At 51.8% G+C, this 11,326-nt stretch overlaps 1 protein-coding gene across 1 annotated transcript in view; it reads right to left on the bottom strand.

Moving 5' to 3' along the window:
* Positions 1–633: 633 nt before the first annotated feature.
* Positions 634–11,326, bottom strand: part of Ccn5 (cellular communication network factor 5) — an 11,241-nt gene continuing 548 nt past the window's right edge. The window contains exons 2-5 of the mRNA XM_050151347.1: positions 11,101–11,193; positions 6,931–7,147; positions 3,881–4,135; positions 634–1,689 (exon numbers count right to left, since the gene is read on the bottom strand). Coding sequence (XP_050007304.1) covers positions 1,469–1,689; positions 3,881–4,135; positions 6,931–7,147; positions 11,101–11,160 — 753 coding nt within the window. The 5' untranslated portion in view covers positions 11,161–11,193 and the 3' untranslated portion in view covers positions 634–1,468. The remainder of the gene's footprint in view (positions 1,690–3,880; positions 4,136–6,930; positions 7,148–11,100; positions 11,194–11,326) is intronic.

The raw sequence follows: 11,326 nt of genomic DNA on the forward strand, positions 1-11,326 counted from the left end.
TGCCTCTTCCTTGGAGTTCTGAGATTAGAGGCATGTGCCACCACATTGACCAGAGACTCCTCTGACTGTCTGGCTAGATCTTGATGATAGCACCAGTTAAAAAGTAATTGTTTCTGGGTGGGGTGGTGCATGCCTCTAGTCCCAGTACTCAGGAGGCAGAGGCAGGTGGATCTCTGAGTTTGAGACCAGCCTGGTCTACAAAGCAAGTTCCAGAACAGCCAAGGCTGTTACACAGAGAAACCCTGTCTTGCAAAAAAATTATTTGTTGTTTGTGGTATTCATGTATATGTATGTATGTGGTGTATGTGTGCACATGTGCACTTGAATGTGTGCCTGTGTAGGCATTGTTCCCTGGGAGCTGTCCACTGTATTTTGAGACAGGGTCTCTCATTGGCCAGGAACTTACTAAGTAAGCTATGCTGACTGGCCTTGAAGCCCCAGGGATCCTCCTGCCTCCGACTCCCCAGTACAGGTATCATGAGTGAGCCCCACCACACCTGGCTTTTGTATGTAAGTTCCAGGGATTCATCCTGGGTTCTCATGCTTTCCTAACACTTTACCAACGAGGCTGTCTCCCCAGCCCCCACTTCTATTTTAAAATAAACACAAAGTGGACCGTGGGAGAGAATGTAAAGTTTATATTTAGGTGGGGGTTTGTTTCTATTTTGACAGGAAAACACAGGACACCAAACAAAATTCCGCATGTGACTTGGCTTTTTATTCCAGGCTGGCCCTATCCTCCAAAGGACACTCCACTTTCCCTCATCTTCCTCATGATGAGGAGGCCTGGCCTGCTGGAGTGTGGGGCTGTGAACTTCATGCTTTTCGAGTGCTTAGGAAATCTGCATTCTTACAAATACAGAGTGAAGTTCACAGATCTTGCTGACGCTCTTCAGGACAGTATGACTTCATCGCTTCATGTTCACAGAGAATTCTGCCACTGAACTCCTCCCAGACAGGTAAGGTGTTCTCAGACCAGGGGAGCCAGACTCACTAGCCCACCCATCATCTTGCCTTTGGGAACAAGTGCACAGAAGTCCAAGAAGGGAATTGGGAGTTTCAGGCAATCTGTTTCCTGGTGTCCCCTCACCCCTATTGTCCCTGGCATGGTGCTGAGATTTGCCCAGCACAGCTTAACTTTCAAGATCCTTCCTGTGGTCTCTTTTTCTGTATGGTGAAGTTGGAGAGAAAGCTGTCCCGTGTGCATATTTGATAAGGAACTAGCCAGGAGAGCCCAGAAGCCTGGGTCAGAATCCCAGGCTGCGTTAGAGTAATGGAGTCGGTTATTTGTTCCACCTACCTCGGACAGAACAGGCAACCCTCAGTGGCCATGGACGAGGAACCTAACCAGGACAGTTAACTGCAGCCAAAAGCACGGAAAGGGGCGTCTACCATCAGTCCAGGGCCTGGTCCTAGGGACACCTGCCGAGAATGGCGGGCTCTGTATCTCCGAGATCTCCAGCTGGCTCTAGAAGGCACTGTTCCATGAGCTGCGACTCCCGGCGGCCAGGCAGGGTCTGGACAAACATGGGCGGCGCTGGATCTCTAGCTGGCAGAATCGGTTCTGGTTGGATACGCGGGTGGCTATCCCCAGCCCACAGGTGGTCGAGCAGGGGCCCCAAGCTGTGCTCCATGTGGGACAGGCGACATCAGCAGATGCAGGAGTGATGAGGCCAGAAAGTTGGTGTCCTGGGGGATTAGAAAGAAGAGGGTGAACATGGAAAAGTCAGGACTCCACAGACAAGTCCGCTCCCCTGCTAGCCCTCACAGGGACCCTCGTGAGACTTAGCCTTAGTTTCTTCCTAAACTTCCCTACATTGGGGATTGAATTAAGCAATGGCTGGGGAATCTAAGCACAGTGCACCCCGCAGACATCCATCACGAGATGACTAAAAACGCCATCTTCCTTTTTTCTCACCTTCCTATCCTCTAATACAGGGCATCATACAGGCACACTTGTGGCAAGAACGGCCCAGATAACAGGCTGGCCATGACCTGGCTCTACCTTCCCCATCCACCTCCGTTGTCTAACGTTCTTCCTTCTAGCCCCGAGGAGCAAGAGCACATCTGGCAAACTCTAGAGAGATTTCTCAGTTGTCACGGTCAGTGTATACAAGGTTTGGGGGGGGGGGTACTACTGATATCTAGAGTACGGAGGCCAAGTTATCTTTCTGCATCCCACAATATCCCCAACAACCCCAAACCACGAGAGACTCATCCCAGACGTCGCTGGCGCTGATGATGAAAACCCTGCTTTGAACGCACAGGTGTCACGTTTATGTGTCAGAGAAGCGGGTGTTGGATCAAGGACTGCTCAAGGGTGCTAAGATGTGAGGGTGCCGGCACCCCTGTACAAATGGCGCAGTGTTTGCACAGAACCCACACACATGCCTAAGAACACAGGCTACATCCAGGTCACTAAGGCTAGCTAAAATGGGGAAACATTACTGAAGAGTTGTGAAACCACCTTTGCTAAGGAAGAGCCTCATGCATAAAATAGTCTGCACGTGCTCAGTACGAACTCAATGACAAAACTATCCTTGATGAGCAGCTGGCTGAATCCACGGATATAGAGGACCCTATGCATGTACACACAGTGGAGGTCAGATGGCAGGTCGAGCTTTTATCTCGACTTTTAATATGTAAGTGAAGGGCTGGCAGCATGGCCCAGTGGTAGAGCATTTGCCTGGTGTGTACAAGGCTCTGGGTTCAATTCCAAGTACCATGGGGGTGTGGAATACATACTGTGAGCTGGACGACTTTCTCTCATGTGCCTAACTCGATGTGTCTTATCCCTAACAGGGATGATGGTGGCCAGGGCACTTATGCAGGCTGAGTGTCTGGCATCTTTACAACCTGTTTACTTGTCCTAGTTCAGTTTGTCCTCACCACAGTCCTGAAAGGTGGGGGTTCTTATTAGTTTCACTTTCCAGTTGGAGAAACTGAGGCAGGGAATGTCAACAACTTTCTCAGAGTCACGCAGCAAGCAAGGCCAGAGCTCGGTATAGAAATGCAGCGTCCATGTATTTAACCCACCCCGTCTCCTGCCTTCCGCATGTGGTGGCATCCGCAGAACCAGTCCTTACTTCCTGGTCACCTTCCCCAGGCAAATTCATATGATAACCGTAATGCTTTTAAAGAAACAGGGCAACAAAATCCCAGAGTTGAAGAGTTGGTCGAAGAATATAGCTGTCTTGTCTGTACCTCTGCCCAGCCCTGGGCTGTGTCCCAAACTCCAGTCCTGCCTGGTTCGGTTTTTACCGAATCCTTTACTAAATCTAAATCATCATGTATTCATAGTATTATAAATTGTCCACATGTATTAAGTATCATAAATATATGCTCTTTCTCTATATATATATATAGTCATATTACATTAGTCTATACTATATTTATTATCTGTGCTATTTTATTTATACCCCTGCTGTGAGATGCACAAATTTGGCTCAAGGGCTAACACTCCTCCTTCCTCTCCACTCTGTCACCTGAACGAGAACTCTTTTTTTTTTTTTTTAAGATTTATTTTTATTCTACCCGTGTACAGTTTTCCTCATACACGTATGTGCACCTTGTGCATGCCTGGTGTCCCCAGAGGTCAGAAGAGGGCATCAGATCCCCTGGAGCTAGAGTTATGGAAGGTTGTGAGCTACCATATTGATGCTAGGGACTGAATCTGTAAGAACAAGTGCTCTTAAATACCAAGTCATAGCTCAAGTCCCTTAAACTTTATTTTAAATGACTTATTAGTTGAAATCATATCTCTAAGTGGTTGCCTCTTATTCTGTCAGTTTCTAGCAGGCTGTTACAGCATCCTGACATCTTGTCCCCAACCCCAGCAGCTGAGGCCTTGGTGGCCCGGACGCCCCGTACACTCACTCACCTTGGGCCGTGTAAGACTGGATCCTTGGCCTCGCTCCCTGGTCGCACACCCACTCAGGACAGCACCTGCCAGGCACCTCTACTCTCCTGGGGCGCGGGCAGTCCCAGCTGGGCAGTCTCACATTCTCGCTGCACAGCGGCAGGCAGGTGAAGCCACCGTCATCACAGCGGCAGAGGACCCTGCAATTGGGCTGAAAGGTCTCCCCATCCAGGAACCTGCGGCCATTCACCTCACAGCTTCCGTCATCCTCTTCCACTGCGGAGGGAGGAGAAAGCAGAGCAGCTCTGGGCCTGGGACCAGAGTGCCAGACACCCTGTCTCCTTACCCACCTCTCCTCCACGGGCCTGCCAGAGAGGCGTCAAGGAGTCTGGCTTGGACCCCATGGACCAAGTCATTTCACTTCTTGCACCAGTTTACATGAAAAAGAGTATACATTGGCTCTTATTTCAGAGTGTGTCATAGATTAAATGAAATCATGATTATAATTAATCTGACAAAATGAAGCCTGGGTAAAGGGGTGTGGCTCAGTTGGTGGGTGCAGTGCATGCCTGGCCTGCTCATGGCTCTGAACTCAATCTCTAGCAATGTATGAACTCAGTGTAGTGGCATGCTTAGTGGCACTCCTGTAATCCTAGCACTCGGGGGGGGGGGGTGGCAAGGATTCAGAAGTTCAAGGCCAGCCTGGGCTGGAGACACTGCGAAATTAGTGATATTTAGTAGTTAGCTGTAAAGCACACTGGGCCTGGGGCTTCAGGTAGCATTCCGTCTGTCCTCTTCCTATGTGGGGTCATCACTGTCTGCCAAGGCTCAACTCGCTGGCCATGGGGCTCAGTAGTTGCTACTTAAATCCTCCAAGTGGCCGGCCCCATCACCACCTGCCTGGAGAGCTGGAGCCCAGAGTGCTCCTCTTCGTATACCCGTATTTCTTCTGAGAGGACGATTGTATCAGCTCCCTGTCCCCACTGCCTCCAGATCACTGCCTTGGATACAAAGACTGGACCTTCTGGCCTGGGCCAGTTGCCAATGGTTTCCTAGGAACTGCTCAGGTAGCTGTGCCTTGCTCCTTACCTGGTCTTGCTACTTCTGGGCTCACTCTAAGACACACACACACACACACACACACACACACATCCATCACACACGCACACACATGCATGTGTGCACATACACACATGCACATGCGTGTGCACATGCATACACACACGTCCATCACACATGCACACACACACCACCTGACCTCTGCTGCTTCAGCTTTGGGCCCCAAGTTGCCAGGACGACCTAGTAAACAGAGGTGCATTTAGGAAAGTCAACTGGAGGATGATAATTTTAGCAAGAGTTCCTGGCACCTTGGAGGTCATCAGCGGAGAGCTGGCTGGGTGTGGCCAAGTGGGGCTGGGCAGCCAACCCCTCAGCAGGGTAGATGTGCTGTGAGAGGCACCTTGAGATTGCAAACCCCGTGAACCATCTCAGGATTCCCCTACCCACCCGTGACAGCAATCTTTACTTGAGGTCCCCAGACTCCCCTGAGCACAAGCCACAGGCTTGCCATCTGGGGGCTCTCAACGTCCCTTCTCCCCTCTGAAAGTCATCACAGAGTTACTGTTTTTCCCCTTTCACCACTTGCAAGCTGTGTGACCCGTGTAAGTGGCGTGAGCCTCTCTGAGCTGAGCTCCCTCGCCTGCAAAACGGGCACATTAGGCTCTTTCCTCAGTGTTAAGGATAAAGTAAAACTGGCTTTTAAAGCATTTTCCCACAGGACTGACTCAAGGAAAGGGCTCCTGTTACTGCCTGCCCCACTAGAACCTCTGCCGTCAGCCACGTGATGCCACAAATATTTGCTGAGCACCTACAGTGGCCTAGGCCATGTGCCAAGCAGTTGTAATTCAGGCTATGTAGGCAAATGGGCAAACATCCTCCCCTCTGGAGCACTCCAGTGAAAACAAACACAGCCAATGAGGTTGGGCCGGCTGGTGATCGGGCCAGGAGAAAGAAAGGGACTAGAGAGGAATTGCAGTATCTTAACTAGGTGGTGACAGGGCCTCATGGATGATGTAGCGTGTGAGTAGGGTGTGAAGGCAGAGAGGGAGCTTTCCATGTGTGTATCAGGGAACGGATGAGGGTAGAGGAATGACCAGGGCGAAGGCCCTGAGGTGGAGAGCGCCACTTGGGTGTTCAAGGCCAGTGTGGCTGGAGCCAAGAAGAGGAGCAAAAAAAAAAAAAAAAAAAGAAAAGAAAAAGAAAAAGAGATGAGGTCATTTTTGTCAAAGTGTGAAACACACTTAGATGAAATAGATGAATCATAAAAATCTAACCCTTCTCTGTTTCTCTAAAGTTCTTCAGCTGGTGCAATTTTGCTCTTTGGCGACCTTGGCAAGATCACCACTGGTAGCTGATTCTGGCACCTCATAGGTCTAGAGGGCGCTGCTAACTGTCAGGCCACAGAGAGCCTCCCCTCAACATTGGCCCTGCCCCAAAGTGTCAGAGGACACCCAGGCCTGAGACGGGTGAGGGATGCCACACATCCAATACCACTAGGAAACAGCACTGGGGTTCGCACCGCAACCCACGGTTCCCAGTGGGAAATGGAGGGAATGCTTGAAGATGGGACAGGCTGGAGGGCATAGAGCAGGCTAGCTGACCTCTCTGAGCCTCAGTTTCCCTGTGTGTAGAACTGGTGCAACGGGACTATGGGGCACCAACAGTGAGTGACCAGCCTTGTTGGGGGCACATGCCATTCCCCATTGGAGGCTGTGCTCTTACTCCCCACAGGGCTGTGCATTGGCCTTGGGGTAGCAATTGGCCCAGCTTTGGAACTGGCTGTGATTTGGATGGGTGTGGATTGAAGTCACCAGGGAAGTCCCAGCAGAGGGCAAGAGGGAAGAAACAGGGAGTGGGCCCAGGAGGCCTTGGGTCACCAGCTGAGCTGAATGAACACAGAGCCTAAAGCGAGGTCAGAGAGACACAGAGAGCCGAGCTCCACTTGGCTCTGAACCCTTGGCCTTGACAACCCCCACTCCCACCCCCACCATTAGTCTGGAAAACCTGCTTACAGAGGCACATGGCCTCCCGGCCACTGGGGCCTGCCCCAGGCTGACAAACCAGGCCCTGGCTGGGGTCGCAGACATGCAGATGGTCACAGGACTCCCCCAGCCGCCGCGCACACACTCGACAGCAGCCACAGCCATCCAGCACCAGGGGCACCCCCGGTGGGCACTGGGGTGGTGTCCAGGGACAAGTACAGGACGCTGGGCACAGCTGGGCACACACCTGAGGAGACAGAGACCTCACTTAGCTTTGACTATCACGGCAGGTATTGAGACTTTCACCACCAGTCACTTCGTGGCCAAATCAGACAGCATGGGATCCGTAGCTTGGCCTTGGGGTCACACAGAACCAGCCTTGAACCAGGGCCATCTGAGGGTGTTCCTAAGAGGAAGCATGACACTGTGCTCTGGAGTGAGAACCCCAGGCCAGAGTTTCAGCTCTAGGCTCTGCCATGTTGGTGGAGTTCCCTGAGAGTTCCTTGAGTTCTCCAAACCTGGCTTTCCTCACGTGTAAAAGAAAGGAGGGATGATGTCACTAACCCCTGAGCATGGGTAGGTCAGCCATACGGTTTTTTTCGGCGGGGGGGGAGGGGGGTACACATGTATGTGTGGTGTGCACATGTATGTGTGTAAATGTGAAGAAATCACCACCCCACGGCTGCCTCTGTCTTTATCATTACCCAGCTCTCTCTCTCTCTTTTTAGACAAGGCCTCTCACTGTGCCTGATGATCACCAATTGGCTAGGTTGCCAAGTGAACCCTGATGACCTGTCCATCTCTGCACCATCAGCACTGGGGGTACAGGTGTGCCCCACTGTGCCTGGCTGTTGTGTGCAGGTGCTGGGAACCGATCTTGGGTCCTCACGCTTGCACAGCAAGCCATTCACCCACCCACTGAGCCGTCTCCCCAGCCTCCTGAGTGTGGTTGACGCTGGTGGTCATCTTTGCTCATCACAATGGGGGCTAACCTAGGAACTAACCGGAAGGCAAGAGCGAGAGCCTGAGGAGTGAGAAGGGAAGCCAAGACTTCCTGGGTGAGTGCTTACCCTCAGGGTGAAGAAATCATACAGAACGTGGAATTTCCTGGTCTCGGCACAGCCCAACACATTTCCCAGCCCTGAGTGCATGTCAGATCAGCCAGGAAAGGGAAAATACAGATTCCCAGGCCACCAGGACTCAACTAGAAGTCACAGAGGCAGGATCTGCACTCTACTTAATAAGCTATCTAGAAGTTTCTAGCTTCAGCTAGATTCACAGACTTTCTGGCACAACCCAGCCTAACTCCCCACCCCCACACCTCCATCCCATCCCCATTCCCCACCTCTCTGCACAGATGGGGAAATTGACTCCAAAGGGGGAAAAGTGATTGCCCATAGCCAGATCTGGGAACTGTGCCAAGACCACCTCTCTGATGTGGACTCGTGGCCCCAGACTGTAGCATGATTAAAAAACCCAGAGACAGAAATTGGGGTTCAACCTGAAGGTCAGAAAAGCAAAGCAGCCAGCCACAAACTCTTACCTTGACCTCAGTCCGAAAATGTCGATCCAGCCTCCAGGAATCTCGGAATGAGACTGTGAGTGAGAGCTGTCTCCTCCTGTTTTATATTCCTCTCTAGTGCTGGGATTAAAAGCATGCACCACTACCGTCCGATTTCTATGGCAAACTAGTGTAGCTACTGAGATTAAAGGTGTGTGCCACCGCTGCCTGGTCTGTAAGGCTGATCAGTGTGGCTGTTTTACTCTCTGATCTTCAGGCAAGCTTTATTTACTAAAATACAAATGAAATGTCACTACACCAGAGAAGCAGACTTCTTCTGGAACAGGCAAAATCCTAACTAGGGGCTCAATACCCATTCATTGCAGGGCCAAGACTTCCCCCAAAGACACAACTGTGCCTCCCACCCAGGACAAAAATACCTAGATGAAGTGTCAGATGCCATGGGCTTCCTAGAGGGTGGGGACCACAAGGGAGGTACCACTCAAGATGCTCCTGACTGTCTGCCCCAGCAGTGGAGGTCACTCACTCTTTAGCAGAGTAGATGGTCTTATGTGGAGGATTTGTGATTTAGGAAGAGAAAACTAAAGACCCCAAACCTCCTGATTGGCCCAAAGAGGCAGTGATCCCTTTACCTAAGGTGGGAGGGGCATCCTGTCCTCTGCCCCTGGACCCAGAGTCCCAAAACCCTGCTTTCCAGGACCCGCAGTTCTCACTGTGACCAGCAGGGGCCGCCACAGAGTAGCTGCCTGTCTTTGGCCAAAGGCTCCCACCTAACGCAGGGTACTCTGCAGAATTTCAGGTTCCAAAGGGTTCTAGGACCAGCAGTCTCTAGGAGCTTATAAAGAACACACACTGTCACCTCTCCAAGCCTTCTGTGTAACCTCAATATGGGATATAATACATTCTGGGATAATAATCACTTGGAGCGGGCCTGTGAGGAAAGAGGAGGGACTTCCTTGGCTGACTAGGACTGGCTGAGCAGCAAATAAACCTTATACTGAGCCCCAGGCCGTCTGCAGGCCCTCGGTAGCTCCCAGCTTCTCCAGGTCCTGACCCCCAGCACAACCCACTAGTGATACTGGTTACTCTGGTGCTGTGTGGACAAGCTGTCTGTGTAACACTCTTCTGGGAGCTTGGGTAGCTTGCCTGGTTTAAAGATGATGAACTAACACTTGGGAGACCGAGGCAGGAGAATTGCCTCAAGTTGGAACTCAGCCTGAGCTATACAGTGAGTTCCAGGCCAGATGGGGCTACAGAGGCTGCTGGTTTAAAAAATGAAGTCCAAAACAATAATGGCAAAACAGGTCAAAAGCAAGAAGTGATTACCTGGTGGATAGGACCAGAATGGAGGTTTCTGGGAAGCCAGAGCCCAGACTTAACTCTTGTGCCTACCCGTTACCCTCTAGGGGCTCTTCTATTAGCAGCTCAGCCTCTGCCTCGGTTTACTCGTTTGTTAAAGGGTAGTGACAAGGCAGGGCACGTGTTCTTGCCTGGTCTATGGAAGAGGTACCCCCGCCATCCTCCGGCCCCCTCCTCCCCTATGCCCTTGCTAACCATCATGTCCCCACGTTCATGCTGTCCCAACAGAGTTTCACTGTTTTCAGGGAACTGAAAACAGTGCCAGTCCAGAGCCAGGAGCCCGCAGCCCGCCTGGAAGACCTGGAACTCACTCCTGCCCCCGTGAACTCACTCCTGCCCCCGTGAAGGATGTAGCTTCACAAACTCCCCATGGCTGCATCCCTGGGTTTCTGTGCCAGGTGCCAATCACCTTGCCGGGACCAGGAGGGATGGCCTCACAGATGCCACTCCAGTGGCGAATCCAGGTCTCTCTTCCTCGGTCTCTCAGAGCCCCTCTCCCTCCCTGGAGCCCAGGAGACGAAGTCACCCACTCCAGCATCTTGTTCTGCCCATCCTTTCCAAGACTGGAAGCCGGCTGGTTCTGACCTTGTCAGGGAGACCTCTTGGGGCCCCAGAATCATGTTAGTGTGAAGCATTGCCCAGGTTGGGGTGGGAGGTCTCCTCAGAGCATGTCTGTCCCAGGCTCCAGCATGCTACTCGTCTATTGTTCTTTGCTGTGTGACTTTGGGGCAATTGCTCACCCTCTCTGAGTCTCATTTGACTAAAAGAGGAAAACATCTTATAAGAATGTTGTGAGTGGGCGGAAAAGTGGAACTATACACAAGTCTGTTAAAAGTGTCCCACATGACACTGAGGGACATTACCCACAGAGATGTCTCCTGTTCTCTCTGACCAGGGTCAGAGGGTCACCGACCACCCGAGGGCCAGCACTCTGTGCTTTGCAGTCGGACCCCAGCATCCATCCCTGCCCTGGTTATGCAACTCTTACATCTGATTTGCTCTCTGCGGAGGAGACTGGGGTCCCTGCCTGACCACTGTCCTCTTCCGGACACCCGTCTTGGCTCGGGGCCCGCACTACTCTTTACAGAGCAATTCTCCTCACTGATCTCCCCAGAGGATCCTTGTACCCATTCCGCTGAGGCCGAGGCTCAGAAAGGGAAGGACACGTGCCTGAGTTCACACAGCAGAACTTGCAAGGAACGACTGCCTGAGCCCAGGGAGGACCAGACTGTACCCAGTGTAGGGTCCCACCAAGGGTCCTCTTGTAACCACATATCCGTCCACCCATAATTCTACTTTAAAAGACCAGGATCCCTTACCATTGAGGGTAGGCAGAGGAAGGAGATGGCCAGAAGATGGGTCAGTGGGGTGCTCCTCATGTCACCGTGTCCCTCGGGAAGCCAGCTTCAAACCTGGGAGGCAATACCTGAGTCTTTATTCCTGTAAGGTTCTACTAGGTAGAGAGAGAGAGAGAGAGAGAGAGAGAGAGAGAGAGAGAGAGAGAGAGAGGAGACACATAGACAGATGGACAGACAGTCACTCACA

This window comes from Alexandromys fortis, unplaced genomic scaffold, assembly GCF_014885135.2.
Source record: "Alexandromys fortis isolate MF-2015 unplaced genomic scaffold, M_Fortis_MF-2015_v1.1 scaffold_27, whole genome shotgun sequence".
In the NCBI taxonomy this organism is placed as follows: Eukaryota; Metazoa; Chordata; class Mammalia; order Rodentia; family Cricetidae; genus Alexandromys; species Alexandromys fortis.